The sequence below is a fragment of the Papio anubis genome, chromosome 14, assembly GCF_008728515.1.
Source record: "Papio anubis isolate 15944 chromosome 14, Panubis1.0, whole genome shotgun sequence".
NCBI classification, from domain to species: domain Eukaryota; kingdom Metazoa; phylum Chordata; class Mammalia; order Primates; family Cercopithecidae; genus Papio; species Papio anubis.
Genome location: NC_044989.1, coordinates 32,039,825 through 32,063,564, shown reverse-complemented (window position 1 = coordinate 32,063,564; position 23,740 = coordinate 32,039,825). Strand labels below are relative to the sequence as shown.

The 23,740-nt window shown below is 40.7% G+C and overlaps 2 protein-coding genes and 1 non-coding gene across 13 annotated transcripts in view; 2 read left to right on the top strand and 1 right to left on the bottom strand.

Annotated features, from left to right (window-relative positions):
* The window catches only part of NLRC4 (NLR family CARD domain containing 4), a 43,068-nt gene extending 32,825 nt beyond the window's left edge, over positions 1-10,243 (top strand). For 2 of the 4 annotated variants that reach the window (XM_021924721.2, XM_003908485.5), the window contains one exon: positions 9,927-10,243. In XM_021924721.2, coding sequence (XP_021780413.1) covers positions 9,927-10,219 — 293 coding nt within the window. In that variant the 3' untranslated portion in view covers positions 10,220-10,243. Of the gene's footprint in view, positions 1-4,902; positions 5,083-8,304; positions 8,403-9,926 lie in introns of those variants that run through there. The other 2 variants (XM_031655056.1, XM_031655055.1) reach the window with 2 other exon arrangements.
* The window catches only part of SLC30A6 (solute carrier family 30 member 6), a 60,426-nt gene continuing 46,110 nt past the window's right edge, over positions 9,425-23,740 (bottom strand). For 4 of the 8 annotated variants that reach the window (XM_031655057.1, XM_031655058.1, XM_021924723.2 and 1 more), the window contains one exon: positions 14,004-14,504. In XM_031655057.1, the coding sequence (XP_031510917.1) occupies positions 14,004-14,504 (501 nt within the window). Of the gene's footprint in view, positions 14,505-23,740 lie in introns of all 8 variants that reach the window. The other 4 variants (XM_009183961.4, XM_021924722.2, XM_009183962.4 and 1 more) reach the window with 2 other exon arrangements.
* LOC116270493 lies at positions 20,125-20,230 on the top strand. The gene has a single exon (XR_004178520.1). It is a non-coding gene; the product is annotated as a U6 spliceosomal RNA (small nuclear RNA).

Here is a 23,740-nt window from a genome sequence, read left to right as displayed (position 1 = left end):
TACTAAATATACACAAAATTAGCCGGCCGTGGTGGCAGGCGCCCAGCTACTCCGGAGGCTGAGGCAGGAGAATGGCCTGAACCCGGGAGGCGGAGCTTGCAGTGAGCCGAGATGGCGCCACTGCACTCCAGCCTGGTCGACAGAGCGCGACTCTGTCTCAAAACAAACAAAAAAAATTAGCTGGGAGTGTTGGCACATGCCTATAGTCCTAGCAATTTAGCAGACTGAGGAGGGAGACAATCCCTTAAGCCCAGGAGGTTAAGGTTGTTGTGAGCTATGCTCATGCCACTGCACTCCAGCCTGGGTGACAAAGACCCTGTCTCTTAAAAAAAAAAAAAGGCAATTCAGTAAGAAGATATAATCATTATATATACACACACACACACATTATACCCACACATATATACACACACATACACATGTATATACACACAGACTATATACACACACACACACACACACACACACACACACACACATATATGCCCCCAACACTGGAGAATCTACATATATAAAGCAAATATTGTTAGAGCTAAAGAGAGACATACAACCCAATACAACAATAGCTGGAGACTCAACACCCCATTTACAGCATTGGACAGATCTCCCAGACAGAGAATCAACAAAGAAACATCAGACTTAATCTGCACTATACACCAAATGGACCTATGAGATATTTATAGAGCATTTCTTCCAACAGCTGCAGAATACACATTCTTCTCCTTAGCACATGGATTATTCTCAAGGATAGACCACATGTTAGGCCACAAAATAAGTCTTAAAAAATCGCCCCACATTGAAACCTGATTCAAGTATCTTCTTTTACTATAATAGAATAAAACTAGAAATCAATAACCAGAGGAACTTTGGAAACTATACAAACATATGGAAATTAAACAGTATGCTCTGGAATGACAAGTGTGCCAATGAAGAAATTCAGAAGGAAATTGAAAAATTTCTTGAAATAGGCTGGGTGTGGTGGCTCATGACTATAATCCCAGCACTTTGAGAGGCCAAGGTGGGAGGACTGCTTGAGCCCAGAAGTTTGAAACCAGCCTGGGCAATATGCTAACATGTCATCTCTACAATTAAAAAAAAAAAAGAAAAAAAAATATATATATAGATAGATAGATATTTAAAATTTCTTGAGACAAATGAAAATGGAAACACAACATACCAAAACCTATGGGATACAGTGAAAGCAGTATGTTCCCTCCTTCCCTCCCTCCCTCCCTCCCTCCCTCCCTTCCTTCCTTCCTTCCTTGCTCTCGCCCTCCCTCCCTCCCTCCCCGCTCTCTTTCTCTCTTTCTTTCGAGACAGGGTCTCCCTGTTGCCCAGGCTGGAGTGCAGAGATGTGATCACAGCTCACTAGCCTTGAACTTCTGGGCTCAAAGGATCCTCCTTCCTCAGCCACCCAAGTAGCTGGGACTAGAGGCTATTATGCTCTGCTAATGGACCTTCCTCTTCAACGACCTTACCTTCCATTCTCCTTCATCCATTCATTCTATGAGCATGCAATGACTAGATTATGATAAGCCACTTAAAATTGTTCTACCTGCAAAATAATAAATGCAGATATCCCATTCTCACACCACAACCTCCTGTATTTCTATCCACTCCTAATCACCAGTTCTTTTACTTCACTGGGACTTCCAGTCTGTCGATCCCACTACCTTCTACCTATTTTTCAGGGCCTTTCTATTTTGACTTCCCTTCCTACCTAGTTTCAACTCCATCTTCCATCCCTGCAAACATTCTTGTCTTTAACAGCTGAAATTCTCATGGCCCACAGTAGCATGAGTCAGTTCAGGCAATGACTTTGAGTGATGGATGTGTGATAGATGCAATGGTGAAATGAAGAGTATAATGAGAGATAGAGTCTAATTAAAGAAAGACTACCTAATGAGATGCAGGGAGAACATGAGATGTGGAATGTGAGGTATGAAATGAAATACAGTAGATGGGGTGTACTTTCCTGACAAAACTCCAGGCCTGGATTGTCCTTAAATTTCCCTTTTTAGAATTTCATAACTACACTCAGGATGCAGGGGAAAAACTGCAAACTTTGGGAGATAAATACAAGTTCATGCTGGCAAATTTCAATGAAAATATTTAGAAGTGAATGGTAAGAAATGCTGTATATCAAAACTTGTGGCATGCTGCAAAAGGCAGCAAAAAATAGTAACTTCACAGTGGAGAAAGCTGTTGACACTGCCTCGGTCAGGTGAACAAGGTCAACATTAACAGTGGTAATTCATGTTGATAGTATGTACCTAGATATGACATGACAAAAATAGTACTTTACCTCTATGATCTTCCTCCCCAAAGATCCATATCCCCTATCTAATGATGATAAAAATATCAAACAATCCTAACTGAGGGACTTCTACAAAAAACTGACCAGTATTCCTTGAAACTGTCAAGGAAATCAAAACCAAGGTGATTGTGAGAAATTGTCATAAGCATGAGGAACCTAAAGAGACATGACGATGAAATGTAATGTGCTAACCTGGATGAGTTCCTGCAACAGAAAAAAAGACATTTGGTCAAAACTAAGGAAATCTGGCTGGGTGCGGTGGCTCACGCCTGTACTCCCAGCACTCTGGGAGGACGAAGTGGGCAGATTGCTTGAGCCCAGGAGTCCGAGCCCAGTCTGAGCAACATGGCAAAACTCAATCTCCAAAAAATTGGTGTGGCAATGTACGCCTGCAGTCCCAGCTACCTGGCAGGCTGAGGTGGGAGGATGGCTTGAGCTCAGGAAGTTGAGGCTGCAGTGAGCTGTGATCATGCCACTGCATTGCAGCTTGGGTGACAGAGTGACACCCAGTCTCAAAAAAAAAAAAAAAAGGAAAAGAGAGAGAGAGAGAGAGAAAGAAAATACAACCTATAGAATGTGAAAAAAAATTTGCCAATCACATTATCTGATAAAGGACTTCCATCTTGAATATATAAAAAACTCTTATGGCCGGGTGCCCTGGCTCATGCCTGTAATACCAGCACTTTGGGAGGTCAAGGCGGGTGGATCACAAGGTCAGGAGTTCGAGACCAGCCTGGCCAATGTGGTGAAACCCCGTCTCTACTAAAAATACAAAAAAAATAAGCCAGGCGTAGTGGCACATGCCTGTAATCCCAGCTACTCGGGAGGCTGAGGCAGAAGAATGGCTTGAATCTGGGAGGCGGAGGTTGCAGTGAGCCGAGATCGCACCACTGCCCTCCAGCCTGGGTGACAGAGCGAGACTTCATCTCAAAAAAAAAAAAAAAAACAAAAAACCACAGAAAACAAAACAAAAAACTCTTACAACTCACTGATAAAAATACAAATAACCCAATTTGTAAAATGGGCAAGAATCTGAACAGACGTTTCACCAAGGAAGATATTTAAATTGCAAAGTAAATACCAGAAAACATAATCAATATCATTAGGGTAATAATGTAAACCAAAACTACAGTGAGATACCACCTGAGACCCACTAGGGATGGTTATTATTTTTTATTAAAAGATATACAATAACAAGTGTTGTTGGCAAGCATATGGAGACATTGGAATCTTCATACGCTGGTAGTTGAGCTCAGGAAGTTGAGGTTGCAGTGAGCTGTGATCATGCCACTGCATTGCAATTTGGGTGACAGAGTGACACCCAGTCTCAAAAAAAAAGAAAGGGAGGGAGGGAGGGAGGGAGGAAAGAAGGAAGGAAGGAAGGAAGGGAAGGAAGGGAAGGAAGGGAAGGAAGGGAAGGAAGGGAAGGAAGGAAGGAAGGAAGGAAGGAATACCAGCACTTTGGGAGGTCAAGGCGGGTGGATCACAAGGTCAGGAGTTCGAGACCAATCTGGCCCACATGAAACCCTGTCTCTACTAAAAATACAAAAATTAGCCAAGCGTGGTGGCATATGCCTGTAATCCCAGCTACTCGGGAGGCTGAGGCAGAAGAATTGCTTGAAACTGGGAGGCGAAGGTTTCAGTGAGCTGAGATCGTACTACTGTACTCCGGCCTGGGATACAGAGTGAAACTCTCTTGAAACAAACAAACAAAAAACAACGAATAAACACAATCTCTCTCAATATTTCCTGGCAATCTTACTGTGTTTCTGTATTCAACACTCTATGTAAACTATTTCACACTTTTTTCTCCTCAATCAGTACTCAGCGTCTCCTATTTCACAGAGGATGTGATTGTTATTTTTTCTCTCCTTCTCCTGTGGAGCTGATAGTAGGTTTCTCTTCTCCTACCTAAGCACAGTCTCTTTAGCAGTGCTTGAGATGCCAGCCTCACCCTCACTCCGGCTCAGGGACATCATTTTATTGATTGTGCCTCTTGTTACTGGCTCCCTCCTGTCAGTTTTTAAAGTTGCTCAAATCTCTTCCATTTTAAATAAAACTCTCCCTGAGTCCTATCTTCCTCCTTTGGTTATCATTCTATCTCTCCTCTCCTTCAAGGTAAAAGCTCTAAAACAAATTTGATGTACCCTTATGACATCTCCACTTCCTGACCATCTGCTACTTCCTACTCATTGCATGACTCTCTACAACCCTCCAATGTGGCTGAATTTCAATAGACACTTTCAGAAGTGTTTAATTTACTTGATTCCTCTGCAGGAGTTGACACTGAGCACTCACTTCTTTTCAAAACATTCTCTTGACCTCCATGCCACCTTGGCTACTTCTCAGTCTTCTTTTCAATGGCGATTCCTCTACCCAGATATTAAATGCTCCTAGTTTTCCTTAAAGCTTGGTCTAGACTATCTGGTCTTCTTCCTCAGAGATTGCATTTGATCTCCAAGCTTTGCCATGTTTTGCTCAACTCCCAAAATTTTGTTTCTTACCCATCAGCAATCTGAGACTACAACATAAAAATCATTGCTAGCTCAGGTATCTATTTCACCTGCTTGTTTGTTTTGTTTCAGGCTGGAGTGCAGTGGCGCGATCTTGGCTCACTGCAACCTCTGCTTCCCGGGATTCTCTGTTCTCTATCTGCTTCTCCGAATCTCAAGTGATTTTCCTGCCTCAGCCTCCTGAGTAGCTGGGATTACGGGTCCATGCTGCCACACCGGGTAATTTTCGTATTTTTAGTAGAGATGGGGCTTCATCATGTTGGCCAGGCTGGTCTCAAACTCCTGACCTCAAGTGATCTGTCTGCTTCGGCCTCCCAAAGTGCTGGGCTTACAGGCATGAGCCACCACTCCCAACCAATTTCACCCGCCTTAACAAAACCCTTTGTTAAATGGCATCTTTCAACTTGGATGTTCGAAGCTGAACTCTGCTATCCAGTCTGTTCTCAAAAAGAGAGCTCATGCCTGTAATCCCAGCACTTTGTGAGGCCCAGGTGGGTGAATCATTTGAGGTCAGGAGTTCAAAACCAGCCTGGCCAACATGGTAAAACCCTGTCTCTACTAAAAATACAAAAATTAGCTGGGCATAGTGCACATACTTATAATCCCAGCTACACAGGAGGCTGAGTTGGGAGGATCACTTGAGCTAGGGGGGTAGAGTTTGCAGTGAGCTGAGATCGTGCCACTGCACTCCAGCCTGGGCGACAGAGCCAGAACCTGTCTGAAAAAAAGAAAAAAAGAAAAAAAGAAAAAAAGAAAAAAAAAGCCATCACAGACCCTGTTCATGTTCTAGAAGCTCATGTTCTAGAAGTGCCCAAATCCTGGGCGCAATCATTCTGCTGTATAGATCCCACTATCATATTTTATTTTCCAAAAGCTCTTTCTTAGCGTCTTGTTGTTGAGTAGATGCAGTCTACTGAAAAACTTAGGATCTCTGAAAAACTTACGTCTTTGGAGTTTGATTTTTCTCGTTTTCTATGGTGCCTCATTTCTTTGGGAGTTGTTTGGCTTTTAGTCTCAGTCTTCCTTGTGGGAGGCTGTTGTCAAATGTCTGGTAATCCTATACTGTCCTCTTCACATTTGAGAGGGAGACACAAGTTGATAGGGAGTTCTGTGTCTAAGGGAGGCAGTGATTTTTTGACAGGCTAACTTCACTAGGGGGTGATTGGGCAAGCAAAATGGCCCCTTCTTTGTAGGGCCTTTTCGTGGGGAGCAGTTCCATTTCTCCTAAGAATCCTCCAGTCTTCCTCCTGGAGCATATAAGCCCAGTTGCAAGTGTTCTGGGAACAAAGTGGAGTGGGAAAGCCTATTGCTTTTGTGTGCTCCCAGGGTACCCTGACCTACCATAGCACCACCAGCCATCTAATTACTTGATAATGCATGTCTTCACACTGTTTTGTAAGCCCAATGAGATAGGGACCACGTCTGTCGTTTGCACATATCCTCAGCACCCAGCATAATCCGCGGCACATAGTAGCACTAAAGATGTTGCTGAATGAATAAACAGTGAGAGCTCTGGTACTGGTTCAGGTGAGCCACAGGACAATACAAACGACAGTTGTGTTTGGGATACAGGAACCCCCAAGAATCAGAAGCCTTCTACCCAGGGCATTTGAGATTTCTCCTGGAATTCTAATCAAGCCATTTGCACTCTACACAGCCCACATACAGCCCATGGCTCTAAATGTCATAGATTCTGTTTCTCTCGGATCTATTCTGCTCCTCATAACATAAGCACTGCAGATTAAATGAACAAAAGGCATGCCCTTGGCTTATGACAAATATTGTTTGTTCTTGGTTCCTGCACTAGCACACATTCTAATAATTATCTAAGAAACTCTCTTAAATTGATGATAAGATCCTTATACCGTAGTAGATAACCAGTATAAATTGCTCACCCTCTGAGGGTGGAATGGGCTTTAAATTCTTTTTAAATTCCTTTTAGGTGGTGAAAATATATTCTGCTAGCTGAGAAGGAGAAAAAAAGTTGATCTTTGGGGAAGGAACTTTAAATAGACACACAACTGGCAACCAGCATTTGGACTGAGTGCATGCCATGCTGGGAAGCATATGGAGGAGGGGCAAAGGCAGAAAGGACATGAAGATGAGATGGAAGAGAGAACAGGGAGAAAGCCACCCTCCAAGGAACAGAGGAGGAAGGAGGGGAAAGCGAGGACCTATGTAGTATTTGGGCTGGGCACAGGCTAAGCTATGATAACAGAGACCCAACTATACCATGGCTTACGGAAGGTAGAACTTGATTCTCTCTCATGTAACAGTCCAGAAATGAGCAGTCCAGGCAGGTGGGGTGGTTTTCCTCTGTGCAGTCTTTCAGGTCCAGATAACTCCTCTATTCCTTAGAGTGTTATTTTTGGCTTTATGGCCATAGCTAGGTCACTGCTCTGTGATCATTTCAACCTAGCAGAAGAGGGGAAAAGCAGAAAAGTGACATGGAAGTTGCACACATCACTTCTGCCTATACTTCCTTGGCAAAAATTTAGCCACACCTAACAACAAGGGAGGCTGGGATATGAGTGGCCATATGCCCAAATAAAACCCTGTAACTAAGGAATAAGGAGAGAGAGTTTTGGGAACAACTAGCAGTCTGTCTCACTTTTGTTTTGTTTTCTTTTTTGAAATGGAGCTTCACTCTTGTTACCCAGGCTGGAGTGCAATTGTGTGATCTCTGCTCACCGCAACCTCCGCCTCCTGGGTTCAAGTGATTCTCCTGCTTCAGCCTCCCAAATAGCTGGGATTATAGGCATGCACTACCACGCCCGGGTAATTTTGTATTTTTAGTAGAGATGGGGTTTCTCCATGTTGGTCAGGCTGATCTTGAACTCCTGACCTCAGGTGATCCGCCCACCTTGGCCTCCCAAAGGGCTGGGATTACATGTGTGAGCCACTGCACCCGGCCTCTGTCTCACTTTTCAAATAAATAAAAGCAGCAAATAAGGCCCAAAGGTGGTGTCAGTGACACTGACCATGGGTAAGAGACATGAAGGCAGAACCCTGTGAATCATCTCCTTACCTGGCTTTGCCCACTTTAGCTGCTAGCATCTTGACCATGGTCAGGCAGGGTCAATCACTTTAGGTGTCTGTAAAGAAGAACCTGAAGAGCTTTCAAAACTCAAGACCTTATGATGGTGATGAAAACATTGGCTGACACTGACTAAAGACACATACTAGAACGTACTTAGTTGCACTGAACTAACTACAAAAGGCCACGCAGTGACATCAGACACGAAACTCACAGATCTCCTCACTACGGAGCTGGTAAACACTTACTGAAAGTGGGTAAAGGTACAGTTTCAGTGCATAACTAGGTTGACCTCACCCACGTAAGCTGGTCAGACAAGACTGTCCATTTCTGTCATTAAGCCCTCATTACTGGTAGCAGATAGCTTTTAGTCTTTGCTTGCTAACCTTAAGATTGTACGGCACTGAACCTTTCCTTCTTTAACTTCAACTCTTTAGTGGTCTTCTCACTGAGACAATGAAAAGGAACTTTTTTTTTTTTGTTTTTTTGGAGACGGAGTCTCGCTCTGTAGCCCAGGCTGGAGTGCAGTGGCCGGATCTCAGCTCACTGCAAGCTCCGCCTCCCGGGTTTACGCCATTCTCCTGCCTCAGCCTCCCGAGTAGCTGGGACTACAGGCGCCTGCCACCTCGCCCGGCTAGTTTTTTTGTATTTTTTAGTAGAGACGGGGTTTCACCGTGTTAGCCAGGATGGTCTCGATCTCCTGACCTCGTGATCCGCCCGTCTCGGCCTCCCAAAGTGCTGGGATTACAGGCTTGAGCCACCACGCCCGGCCGGAAAGGAACTTTTAAAACCTCTTTTCCTACTTGGAATCCAAAGTGAATCATGGACCTTCATTTCCATAAGGGTCAGTTTCTGGAACATTATCTAATATTACACATCTCCCAAGAAACACAAAGAAAAAAGTTTAATATACAACAAATTAACCCTCCAAAGTTGGGTGAGGTACACTAAGACTAAGATGAGCTCGGAGGAGCTGAGTAATGTAGATCGATAAGCCAGGCATACATCTTCTGCAATTTGTGTGTGATACTCTGGAATATAAACATGTAAGTAATAGAGTTCCCTTGTCCAGTCTGCCTGACTGTCCACTCTGTACTTCAAGGTGAACTTAGTCATCCAGAGAAGGCCAGGTAGGTGGGTAGGGTCAACGCTTTGCATAATTTAATATGCATAATTAACAGAGCTAGCTTTGTGAAATTCTAATGTTGTATACTGGCCAATCTACATGATGGTACATGACCTGAAAGAAAGGTATTTTTTCTTATTGCAAGACTCACTTGAGTTCCAGTACCACTTAAACTAGTAACATGGGATAAAGAATGAAACTAAATTATTTGTGTGTATGTGTATATACACACACACATATACATACAAAGGAGATGTGTGTGTGTGTGTGTGTGTGTATGCATTCTTTGTATATCAGAAAGACAGAATATCCACCTACCCTCTGTAGGAAATACTTTAGGTGCCCTATTCTGTAAGGAATGGAGGAACTTCCTGAAGAGGCTCGGGAGGTTTACATATAAACAGATAAACAAAAACACCCAAATCTTTAGATACTGAAGGAGGCTCACTTACTCAAGTTTACAGTTAGGAACATACCCAAAGAAACAACAGTTAGGTAGTGTTTACTGCTTCAGAAGAGGAAACAACCTAATATTGCCAAAGATTGACTCCAGTTTTGAAAACAAGTACTGAATATTTAATTGCATCTCTCACACATCAATTTTAAAGCAAACTTCCATTTCCTAGGAATAAGGAAAAGGGAAAAAAAATGTAATTCATTTATATATTGTTGCTACCTCACTATGAATCACTATTTATCAGATTCCCTTATACTCTAGGAAAAATATAATTTGTAAATATAATAGACCATATTCACAATCACTGCCCTAGCTATAGAGAATTATATTAATAATTTGTTTCTGAGGCAAAGCACTAGTTCAAACATGATCATTTCAAAGTGGAAAAAAAAGTATGTAAAATAAATGTAGAACCTATTTCTCTTTTTTTTTTTTTAAATTTTTCTTCCAACTAATATACTTATTTCTTTACCCAGGTGGATTTTTTGGAAAGAACCCTCTGAAAAACTTCCAGCAGTTGAATTTGGCAGGAAATTGTGTGAGCAGTGATGGATGGCTTGCCTTCATGGGTGTATTTGAGAATCTTAAGCAATTAGTGTTTTTTGACTTCAGTACTAAAGAATTTCTACCTGATGCAGCATTAGTCAGAAAACTTAGCCATGTGTTATCCAAGTTAACTTTTCTGCAAGAAGCTAGGCTTGTTGGGTGGCAATTTGATGATGATGATCTCAGTATTATTAAAGGTGCTTTTAAACTAGTAACTGCTTAAATAAAGTGCACTCGAAGCCAGTAAGTGCTCTGGGACCTCATTACTTTAAGCCTGCTGGTTAAAAAATCTTGCAAAAGGATGCCAAAGAAGATAAGGAAGTGGAAAGAAGTTTAATTTGATGATTAAAAACATGCAACAGTTTTGTGTCTTAGCTCTCCTACTAGGATTATTGGCTCCTTGAAGGAACTCTCGTTCATCTTTGTGTTACCTTTGGTCTGGGTCACACCAACTGGTGTAGTGAATGTGTATTAACTTACTATAATGCCTGGCATGTAACAGATTCTCAACAATATTCTCAATATTTGTTGAATATGAGATGATTGAATTATTAATAAATAGCTACTGAATAAAGAAACAAAGATTATTTAAAATCAGAGAGGAAACTCCATATATGTTCTTTAATCCAAACAGTTTAATTCAAACAATCTGAAATGTAAAAAGCACTTTCTGATATTAGGAGATTAGACTCCCAAAAAAGATCAGCATTCTTCAGTCAAGCAAAACTTGGCAGTTTACAAACAGCTAAATCAGAGGCTTGAAATTCAGGTCCTCTCCAGTACCTGCTACATTATATGTAATTCCAAACATGACTTCAGAGATTAAAGAAGAAAGGGAAAATGTTTCCCATACTTTTGTACCCTATATAAACTAAGGGTACCCTGCCCTAATCTTTTTTCCAACACTTCCCCAAATAACCCTTCCTTGCAAAGAAAGAAGTCTAAGAAAACTCTCTAATCTAAATATATTTAAGTAGAGGCAAGCCTGAAAAAAACACAAAAACCTAAATGGTGTTAGGCTGCGGTTCACCTATTCTCACGGCACCTCAAATTAATGGCTTGGGTGTTGGTGTAGGTAACACTTGGCCTGTATGTTGAGGTAGTCACTAGATAAAATTCTGGGCACAACATCTGTTTAGCAATTGGGCACATATTCTACAGATTGAGCCATAACGTTTTGAAGCTGATAGTTTACAGATCAACTAATTAATTCCTCTCCCTAACTTTACAGATGAGAAAGCTCAGATGATTTGCCCATGGGTTATAAAACTACTTCCTTACACAGTGGCAGCATCAGAACTGGAATTCAGATCTCTTGCCTCCTAGGCAATGTTTTTCCCATTATAAATATGGTGACTTCATAAAGCAGGGTTAATTACACTCCACGGAGCTTACATCTTAATCACAAACAATGGGACAAATATTTAAATTGAACTTCTTTCTCTGTCTAGTTTCAAATGATTCTGTGGCAAGATTTACTAGTAAGGCTGCTGCCTATATGCCTATGCTGGGCAAGTTCCTTATTTTCATATCCAGAAGTTAGTCAGAGCTTGGCAAATAAGGCCTCTCTATTCTTTGTGTCTTAGCTCTCCTACTAGGATTACTGGCATGGGCCAATGTCCCCTGTAATATCTTACATTCAGGAAGTAGGGCCAATTCTTTCATAACTCACAGGCAACTGTGAGTGTCCTTTCTCAAATAGTGAAGGTAGGTATTAAAGCACCTTTGGTGGGACAGATGCACAGGTGTTGCCTCTGAATTGGTGTTGAGGAAGTAGGCATAAAACCTCACACAGAACTGTGTTTGGTACCTAAACACTTTAAAATCCTATGGGGATGGGGAAGACATGCATGGGGTGGCAGCACATACCTCTTAACTCAGGACATGGCAGTTCAGATTTCATGCATGACCCTAATTCACATTTAGCTGAGATCAATGAAGGAAGAAGAATCATCCTGTAATAGCAGACCAACAACAGATACAGTAATAGTTGGAAAACATAAGACAAAGGCCAGGGAACAGGTTGCCTTATTACATTTTACAAAGTATCATTTTCCCCAGTAGTCAAGGTAGAGTAGGCTGTATTTCTTCAGCAGGTCACATGCCTGAACAGGGTTGCAGATGTCAAAGACAACGATCAACTCCTCACTAAGAAAAAGGTATTTAGGACATGGTCACTTATTACCACAGATGACAATTCTGCTTGACAGAGATGGCTTCTTGGATGTTTTTAATCCACAGTGAAGAAAAAGGATTTCAAAGTGCTGCTCCTATTTGAAAGTGAATGAGTCGACTGAAGAAACTGTTGCAAATTCTAGAAAAACAAAAATCTTCCCTAGATAGCTGGCTGATGGCTGGGAAAGTCATAAATCTCCAGGAGCACTGGATTCCAGAAAAGTTGAGTCCATTCTCAAAATCCCTTTTTAAAACTGTTACGGAATGCATAATAAAATAAAACAATAAAAAACCCTTCTAGGTCATGTGTGACTGCTGCTTGTTATACTTTTTGGAAGTAATACTAGCCATGTTAGAAAGTCCTTAAACTCTGCATTTGGAAAACAACTAAAAAATAACATAATCTATGTAATTCTCACACTTCATCACAGTTAACAATTTCCCATTTTTGATAAAGTAAAACAAAAAGAAACTATCCACTGCAGACCTAACAATGCTGTATTCTATAATCTAAGGTCCATTATGCTTTGGTAAAATTATATTTGCTCAAATTCTTTGTGCAACTTGAAAAGACATCAAATTCCATATTATGTATGGAACTCTATGTGTTTTGGTAATATATTTGATATATTTTGTTAATAAAATAAGAAATTAAAAAGCCAATGAATGAAAATGCGTCAGAAAAGATAAATTCATTATGTCAGTATTTGATTAAATGTAACATAGAAAACTGGGATTCTTTCACTGCATATCACCAAAAGTTGGGTAGTCACTTAATCAAAATAAAACACCTAGAACCATGGACTGTTTACAAATGTACTAAAATTTTTAAAGGAGAGAAACTTTAACAAAAATCTTGATAATTAAAAATTCAAATTGTGCTAGATAGAATGTATTCCAAAATTGCTGCTAAAAATGTTTGCTTTTAGTTTGTAAGACATAATTCAGGAGAACCTCAAAGAAAAATGTAGCAATTAAATTTGGAAAAGCTATAAAAGAGACTTTTACTTTTTGAACAGACATTTTTTCCTTTCCCAAAATGTGTATTAGTCAAGAAGCATGTTTATAAATTTCACTGAAGAAAATATCAGCCAGGCGCAGTGGCTCACACCTAATCCCAGCACTTTGGGAGGCTAAGGTAGGTGGATCATGAGGTCGGGAGTTTGAGACCAGCCTGGCCAACATGGTGAAATCCCCCATCTTTACCAAAAATACAAAAATTAGCTGGGCGTGGTGGCAGGTGCCTGTAATCCCAGCTACTCGGGAGGCTGAGGCAGGAGAATCACTTGAAACCTGGAGGCAGAGGTTGCAGTGAGCCGAGATCACACCACTGCACTCCAGCCTGGGTGACAGAGTGAGACTCCATCTCAAAAAACAAAACAAAACAAAAACTAAGGAAACCTTAATAAAGTACAGCCTTAAGTTAATAATAATGTATTGGCCAGGCACAGTGGCAGAGCAAGACTCCGTCTCGGAAAAAAAAGAAATATCATATCTTAGTAATGTGACAGATCCACTCCATCAAGTGGCTCTTATAAAGGTAAGGTCACATCACACTGCAGTCAACTACAAAACCAAAGATACCAAAATCCAAATTTAAAGAAACACATTTTCTAAAGGAAGCCTATTTAAAGCCTTTAACATTTACGAGGATTTCACTGTCACAAATACATTTTACAAAAATATAATTTCATAGGTTTCATGAAATGTGAACAAGCTTACTATTATCTAACATTTAGAGTAAATGATTAAACAGTCAATGCAAAGTTGGATTACTAAATAAATTGGAAGCCAAGGAGTCAATATTTCTCATAAAAATAAGTTAGAGTCCATCATGGTCTTGGTTGTCCAATTCTATTATTAGTTCCATATCTACTTGGTATATTTGTAAAACCAGTCCTCAATCCTTGAGTTGCTCCAATTCCTGGAACTCCAAGTCCTTGATTAAGCATGTTGCTGTAAGGTGTATGTCCATGATTGAGACCAAAACCATAAGGTCTTGTTTGTGTGTTTAGAAGAATAACTGGGTTCACATTTTTCCCAGGAGTGTTAAATGAAAATTCTGGAGGTGGACTACTAGGTTTAGCTGGAGTTGATGTAACTGGGTTCAAATCATCAGCACTCTTTAAAAGAGGCATTGGGATTATGTGATGATCTGTAAAGTTTAGGACATTGGCTGCCACAGGCCCAGACAATAAGGCAGGCCTAATCCAGTCATCCTTGAAAATTTGAACAGTCAGAGTAGACACTAGAGTGTACAGCCTGTTGGTCACATGAGCAAGAACCATTTGTTCATTAGCATCTCGTCGAATTCTTACATGCACTGATCCAGCCTAAAAGGGGCAAAATCATAAGAAAGAGATTGCTTAGAATTATACTAATGAAAATTTCATTAGATAAAACATTTTATTTATGATTTGGTAAGTTCCTGGCATTTTCTTTGAAAGAAAAAGCTTAATGTTAATATTTCTTAAAGACTGCTTGCTGGTGATTATCATTGCAATGAGTTAAATACTTTGAGAATCTTTAAAATACAAAAAAAGAAAAATCCATGTAGGAATAAGATAGGCATGTTATAATACAAGGAAGAATATAAATGAAGCATACAAAAAATAAATTGTAAGAGCCGAAAAGGTAGGTATTAATTTCAATTGAAGAGGACTTCAAAAGAAGATGGCATTTAATCTAGGGTCAGTAATTAAATGGAATTTCAAAAAGTAGAGAGGCATTTCACACTAAGAGAAAAGCAATGAAAATATATGGCATACTTGGTAAGAATAAGCAGTAATACTAATATATAAAGAAGTCCTGGCTGGGCGCAGGGGCTCACATCTGTAATCCCAGCGCTTTGGGAGGCCGAGGCGAGTGGATTACCTGAGGTCAGGAGTTCGAAACCAGCCTGGCCAACATGGTGAAGCCCCGTCTCCACTAAAAATACAAAAAATTAGCCAGGCATAGTGGCATGTGCCTGTAATCCCAGCTACTTGGGAGACCAAGGCAGGAGAATTGCTTGAACCCAGGAGGCTGAGGTTGCAGTGAGCCAAGATTGCACCATTCCACTCCAGCCTGAGGGACAGAGTGATATCCTATCTTGAAAAAGAAAAAAAAGAAGTCCAAGTATTTCAGGGGGCAGAAGAAGGAGGAGGGAGAGAGAAGAGATGGAGACAAGGAAGACAGGAAGGAAAGAAGAGAGGGAGAAACAGAGGAAGGGGCTGGGCGCAGTGGCTCACGCTTGTAATCCCAGCACTTTGGGAGGGTGAGGTGGGTGGATCACCGGAGTTCAGGAGTTCGAGACCAGCCTGACCAACATGGTGAAACTCCCATCTCTACTAAAAATACAAAAATTAGCTGGCTATGGTGGCACATGCTTATAATCCCAGCTACTAGGGGGGCTGAGGCAGGAGAATTGCTTGAACCTGGGAGGCAGAGGTTGCAGTGAGCCGAGATTACGCCATTGCACTCCCAGCCTGGGAAGAGAAGAAGGGAAGAAGGAAGGAAGAAACATGATAGGTAGGTAATAAGGTTAAAAAGAGGCTACCAGAGGACTCTAAAATGATAAGGAATTTTGATTTAACATCAGCAACCTAACAGAATAATCAGAGTTCAGAAAAATTGTAGGTATAGATGACTAGTAATCAGGTAGGAAAAAAACTGCAACAATCTAGATTAGAAATGACGAGAGCTGCCAAGCACGGTGGCTCATGTTTGTAATCCCAGCACTTTGGGAGGCTAAGGCAGGCGGATCACCTGAGGTCAGGAGTTCAAGACCAGCCTGGCCAACATGGTGAGACCCCGATTCTACTAAAAATACAAAAATTAGCTGCACAGTGGCATGCATCTGTAATCCCAGCTACTCAGGAGGCTGAGGCAGGAGAATCACTTGAACCCAGGAGGCAGACATTGCAGGGAGCACAGATCATGCCACTGCACTCCAGCCTGGGAGACGGAACAAGCCTCTGTCTCAAACAAAACAAAACAAAACACAAAACAAAACAAAACAAATGAGGAGAGCTGAGCCAGGACAAAAATAGTGGGATCAGAGAGGGACAGACAGATGTATCATATTCCAGGGGCAGAAATGGAAGGACTTGATACCCAGCTGGAAGTAAAGGATGAGGGAGATTGATTCATCAAAGATGGTATCAAGGCTTCTAAGGGATAGAGAGCACCAGGCATTACAGTGGGAGTAAGAAGTATATTCGTTAACTTGAAAAAGTATTTACCATAAATTATGAGTTTGGTTTTGTTTTTTTGTTTTCTTTGTAGAGATGAGGTCTCACCATGTTGCCCAAGCTGGTCTCGAACTCCTAGGTTCAAGTGATCCTCCTGCCTCAGCCTCCCAAAGTGTTGGGATTACAGGCGTGAGCCATCATGCCTGGTCCATAAATTATGTGTTTAAAGTAGATAATACAATAGTAGGTACAGCAAATGATCCTATTTGCACACACACACACACACACACTCCCCCAGCCAGAGAAACATGGTGAAACCCCATCTCTACAAAAATTTAAAAAAATTAGCTGGGTGTGGTGGCACACATCTGTAGTGCCAGCTACTCAGCTACTCAGGAGGCTGAGGTGGGAGGATTGATTGAACCTGAGAGGTTGAGGATGCAGTGGCTGCACCACTGCACTCCAGCCTGGGTGACAAAGAGAGACCTTGTATCAAGAAAAAAAAAAAAAGAATTCAACCCCATTTACAATATCCACAACAGAAATAAAATACCTAGAAATACATCTAACCAAGGAGGTGAAAGATCTCCTCCTTTCAAGGAGAACTATGAAACACTGTTCAAAGAAATCACAGATGACACAAACAAATGGAACAACATTCCATGCTCATGGTTTGGAAGATCAGTATCATTAAAATGGCCAGACTGCCCAAAACAATCTAGGATTCAATGCTATTACTATCAAACTACCAATGTCATTTTTCATATAACTAGAAAAAACTATTTTAAAATACATATGGAACCAAAAAAGAGCCCAAATAGCCAAAGCAATTCTAAGCAGAAAGAACAAAGCCAGAAGCATTGCATTACCTGAATTCAAACTATAAGGCTACAGTAACCAAAACAGCATGGTACTGGTAAAAAGACAAAACACATAGACCAATGGAACAGAATAGAGAACCCAGAAATAAAGCCACATACCTCCAGCCATCTGATCTTTGACAAAGTCAACAAAAATAGGCAGTGGGGAAAGGACTACCTATTCAATAAATGGTACCAGGATAGCTGGCTAGCCATATGCAGAATGAAGCTGGACCTTAACTTTTTACCATATAAAAAGATTAACTCAAGATGGATTAAAGATTTCAATTTAAGACCTCGGCCGGTTGCTATGGCTCATGTCTGTAATCCCAGCACTTTGGGAGGCCAAGGTAGGCAGATCACCTGAGGTCAGGAGTTCAAGACCAACCTGACCAACGTGGCGAAACCGTTTCTACAAAAATGAAAAAAAAAAAAAAATTAGCCGGGCATGGTGGCAAACACCTGTAGTTTCAGCTACTTGAGAGGCTGAAGCAGAAGAATCACTTGAACCCAGGAGGCAGAGGTTGCAGTGCGCTGAGATCGCACCACTGCACTCCAGCCTGGGCGATAGAGCTAGACTTCGTCTCAAAAAAAAATAGACCTCAAACTATAAGAAACCTGCAAGACAACCAAGAAACACCTATAGAATGGGAGAAAACATTCGCAAACTATGCATCAGACAAAGGTCTGATATCAGAATCTATACAGAACTTAAAAACTGAACAAGCAAAAAACAAATAACCTCATTAAAAAATGGGAAAAAAAACACGAACAGATACTTCTCCAAAGAAGTCATACAAGTGGCCAAGAAACATGAAAAAAGTGCTCATCATCACTAATCAGCAGAGAAATGCAAATCAGAACCACAATGAGATACCATCCCACACTAGTTAGAATGGCTATTATTATTACCATTATTTTTTGTTTTCTTGAGACAGAGTCTTGCTCTCTTGCCCAGGCTGGAGTGCAGTGGCACAATGTCAGCTCACAGCAACCTCCACCTCCGAGTTCAAGCAATTCTCCTGCCTCAGCCTCCCAAGTAGCTGGGATTATAGACCCATGACACCATGCCTGGCTAATTTTTGTATTTTTAGTACAGAGAGGATTTCGCTATGTTGGCCAGGCTGGTCTTGAACTCCTGACCTCAGGTGATCCACCCGCCTCAGCCTCCCAAAGTGCTGGGATTACAGGCATGAGCCACTGTGCCCGGCCAGAATGGTTATTATTAAAAAAACAAAACAAAACAAAACAAAAAAACAACAGATGCTGGTGAAGCTGCAGAGAAAAGGGAATGTTTATACACCGTTGGTGGGGATGTAAATCAGTTCGGCCACTCTAAAAAGCAGTGGCTTTTCTCAAAGAACTTAAAACAGAACTACTATTTGACCCAGCAATCCCATAACTGGGTATATATCCAAAAGAAAATAAATCTTTCTACCAAAAAGACACATGTACTTGGATGTTCATCACAGCACTATTCACAATAGCAAAGGCATGGCATCAACCTAGATGCCCAATAACGCCTAGGATTGATGGGCACCTAGGTTAGATTGCTTAAGGAAGAGTTTGAGACCAGCCTGGACCATATAGCAAGACCTTATCGTTATAAAAAATAAATTAGCCAGGCACACATATGCAGTCCCAGTTACGAGGAAGGCTGAGGCAGAAAGACTGCTTGAGCCTAGAGGGTTGAGGCTGCAGTGAGCCATGACTGTGCCCCTGCACTCTAGCCTGGGTGACAGAGCAAGACCCTGTCTCAATAAATAAAAAGTAAAATAAGACATAAATAAAGAAAAATAAAAGTTAAAGAAACAGAAGGACAGAGACAAATATCAAGGATAACAGTATTTGTCTCTAGATGGCAGGATTATTAAGGATATTTACTCTCTTTTTTTATGACTTAGTTACAAGTTTTTATTTTCTTAACAATTGGGTACTATTTGCCTAATAAAAACTTAAAAAAAAAAAAATATATATATATATATAATAGATGGCCAGGCATGGTAGCTCATGCCTGTAATCCCAGCACTTTGGGAGGGTGAGGCAGATGGATCGCTTGAGCTCAGGAGTTTGAGACCCGACTGGACAACATGGCAAAACCCCATCTCTACAAAAAATACAAAAATTAGCCGGGTGTGGTAGTGTATGCCTATAGTCACAGCTGCTTGGGAGGCTGAGGTGTGAGGATGGCTTGAGCCCATGAGGCAGAAGTTGCAGTGAGCCAAGATCATGCCACTACACTCCAGGCTGGGCAACAGAGCCAGACTCGGTCTCAAAAACATAGAGTAAATAAAAGTAAATAAAATGTCCAGCAGATACCCCATTTTGGTTTCTAAATAAACATAGATTTTCAAAAATCAAAAAAAATTCTTACAAAACATAAACTGCAAATAAATTAGCCAAATTGTTTAATTACAATGCATCTGAATCTATGACTTGAAATACTAAATACAGAAAAATAGTAAGAGTTACTGTCAATCACGAGACAGAGAAAATACCTATATTCCTTGAATTTGACTTCTAGTTTATTACTTTTAGCTCAGACAAGCCATGTCTTGAAATCAAGTCATCTTTGATTTTTCCCTTTTCCTTTGCCACTACCATTCACAGTTGTCACTACATAAGTATTAAAGATGCCATATCCTCTTTCAGTCTGATATGGAAATCAAAGTAATTAAAATAAGGAAACTATCTTCAGAGTATGAACTTGAAAAGTCTCCTATAATCAGAGTGCATGCATTAATCTATGGCTTTTGTGACATTAACTTTTAGTAGCTCAAAAGTTTGTTTTATTAAATTCCTGGCTCTTAACCAGGGACTTCATAGGTGTGGTTTTTAGATGCCAAGTTCTGAGTTGATGACTACATTCTTTGTGTTTATAAGCCATCCAACGTCATTAATACAATTAAAAGAATTGTTAAGTGGTCACTTTGGCGCACATATACTCAAATTGGAACAATACAGGTAAGATTAGCATGGCCTCTGTGCAAAGATGACATGCAAACTCATGAAGCATTCCATATTTTAAAAAATTAATCTAAAAAAATAAAATAAAGGAAAGAATGGTTGAAAATGAACTATAAGACTCAAAGTGTGTAGTTCTAAAAGGCATTCTAGAAGGCAATTTGGCAATCTGCATCAAAAGCCATAAAAAAAAGTGAGTATTTTCTGATTTATAAAAACTTCTAAAAACTAATCTTAAGAAATAATCATGGATATTTACAAAGCTTATCCCATAAGAATGTTTATCCCAGGCTGGGCACGGTGGCTCATGCCTGTAATCCCAGCACTTTGGGAGGCCAAGGCGGGCAGATCACGAGATCAGGAGTTCGGGACCAGCCTGGCCATCACAGTGAAACCCTGTCTCTACTAAAAATACAAAAAATTAGCTAGACGTGGGGCATGGTGGCGGATATCTGTAATCCCAGCTGTCCCTTTGCAGATTCTACAAAATGAGAGATTCCAACCTGCTGAATCAATAAAAAGGTTTTAACTCTGTGAGATGAATCTACATATCACAAAGCAGTTTCACAGATAGCTTCTTTCTAGTTTTTATCTACTTGGGAGGCTGAGGCAGGAGAATTGCTTGAACTTGGGAGGCAGAGGTTGCAGTGAGCCAAGATCATGCCATTGCACTCTAGCCCAGGCAACAGTGTGAGACTACGTCTCAAAAAAAAAAAAAAAGTTTATCCCAGACCTGTTAATATAGGAAAAATAGAAGATAATCCAAATATTCACTAAGGGACTTATGAAATAAATTATGGCATATTTAGATAATGTAAAACTAAGAAAACTAAAAATTACGTTGGACTCTTGCAAGGTGGCAGCAGTGGTGGCAGTTTTTGAACTGCCTCAAATATTTCCATTAAAACAAAGAAGGTAAAACAGCAAAACTGAAAATCTATGGACAATATCCACAAAAAACTAGGTAACCCAGTACTCCTATGAAAACCCAAATACAAGCTATGAGACCTTCAAGGTAACACAATCTGTGCAGCAGGAAGCAACAGCACATCTGACTGACCTAAAAACCCCAAAGCGGCTAAGAAGACTTAATGGAAATCTAGGACAGCCAATATGAGAAAAGCAGCTGAAACTGGGAGGAGTTTTGCACATTTCAACAGTGGGGAAATACACTGGGTCTGCATTAAGGGCTGGAATAGTCTGAGTCCTATGAGTTCTCAAAAGTAACCAGGCAAAGCTGCCCTCTAGAAAAAAGCCCCATATAAAAAAGAAACAATGGCAAGAAAATCCAAACTGAGTAGTACAGTTCAGACAAAGGATAGAAGAGGTTCAGATAAAAACGGAAGGCAGGGCCGGGCATAGCGGCTCGTGCCTGTAATCCCAACACTTTGGGAGGCCAAGGCAGTAGGAGTGCTTAAGGCCAAGAGTTCAAGACCAGTAGGCAACACACCAAGACTCAGTTTCTACAAAAAAATTTTAAAAGATCATCTGGGCATGGTGGCGTGTACCTGTAATCCCAGCTACTGGGAAGGTTGAGTTAGGAGGATCACTTGAGCCCAGACATTTGAGACTGCAGTGAGCTATATCTGTACTACTCACTCCAGCCTGGGTAACAGGGCAGGACTCTGTCTCTTAAAAAAAAAAAAAAAAAATGCTGGGCAGAGTGGCTCACAAGACAAGTGGATCACCTGAGGTCAGAAGTTTGAGACCAGCCTGGCCAACATAGTGAAATCCTGTTTCTACCAAAAAATTCAAAAATTAACTGGGCATGGTGGCATGCATCTGTAGTCCCAGCTACTGGGGAGGCGGAGGTTGCAGTGAGCCAAGATCATGCCATTGCACTCATTCCAGCCTGGCAACAGAGTGAGACCCTGTCTCAAAAAAAAAAAAGAAAAAAAGGTAAAAATGGCAGAGAGGAACAGGGCCAGAATAAAAAACTTTCTTCTTTTACAAAATCATCAGAAGATGGAGCTCTAGACCCATGAATCTGTATACACTACCCTAAACCATTCCTAATTTTAAAGTTCAGGAAAACTAACTTCACATAAAAATGAGCAACAGAAAAGGAGAGAGGATCAAATCCCACAAAAAGTTATACAAGAGAAAAAGAGACTGTAAAACAGATTATAAAAGATCACCAGACAGATAAAACTACGTCAGATAAAAACTATAACCTACTTTTTAAAAACCAGCCAAAAGATATAAAACAAGAACATAAATCAGAATTAGAAAACCTTAGAAATGAGATGACAATTATAATACAAGAAAAAAGATCACTTTAGAAATGAAGACTTACCCAGAAAAAATACAAACAAGGAAACATACAGGTATACTTTAAGAGATATAAAAGGTTAAAAAAAAAAATCAAAAGTAAATTAAGAGAATATAAGAATTTGAGAGAAAATAACAATAAGAAAGGCAAAGATCCAACATGTTCAACATGTACATAACAGAAGTTTCCACAAAAGAAAACCAAAGAAAGAGAATAGAGCAAAAATTATGAACTATAATTAGATGTTTTAAAAAATTATTTTTGAAACAGCATTATTGAAAGGGTGTACTGTGGGCTGAGCGCAGTGGCTCACGCCTGTAATCCCAACACTTTGGGAGGCCAAGGCAGGCAGATCACTTGACGTCAGGAGTCCGAGACCAGCTTGGCCAACATGGTAAAACCCCATCTCTACTAAAAAAAACAAAAATTAGCTGGGTGTGGTGGTGTGCACCTGTAATCCCAGCTACTCGGGAGGCTGAGGCAGGAGAATCACTTGAACTCAGGAGGCAGAGGCTGCAGTGAGCTGAGATTGCACCACGGCACTCCCACCTGGGCGACAGAGCGAGACTCCATCTCAAAAAAAAAAAAAGAAGAAAGGGTGCACTGCATACCTGAAATAACTGATGCGGAATGACCAATGCCAAGACGTAGTCTGGTAAAGGTACTGAACTTAAAAAAAAAACTTTTGGGCATCCAGGCAAAAAGATCAAGTCACATATAAAAGGAAAAAAATTAGACTATTATTAGGCATTGTCTCAGAAATGCTTCATGCCAGAAGTAAAAGGGATAATGTATTTTTAAGAAACTTGAAGCAAATGTGTACTGAAGAGTTTATATCCAGTCAAACTAATTTTTAATTATAATGTCCACAAGCTGCTTTCAACATTCAAGAATTTAGAGAATATTGTTCCCAATGGCCCCTTCTAAAGAATTTACTAGAGAAGTATAGTGTGATGGGTCCCCCACCAGGTAATTGGAGGGTGTATGTCCGATGCCTGAACTCTGAAGGCCAGGCAGTGAGCCAAAGCCATGGTGCCCAGTCGAGGAGCAAGCGACCCTGAGAACCAAAGCTTTTAGACAGCATCTGAGACCCTACCGAGGAAAACAGTCTCATTACATACATACAGTAGGCAACGAGCGAGCAAATTAGCTTAAAAGCAGCTTAGAAATGGGAGGTGGGTAGATTTCTAAAGCTGTCCTGCTACTTCCCAGGAGTGCCCCGTAGGTAAGTCCTAATAAACTCACCTACTCGCCATGCTGAACCTGTCCAAGTCATTCTTTGGTCTCTTGACACTTTGGTC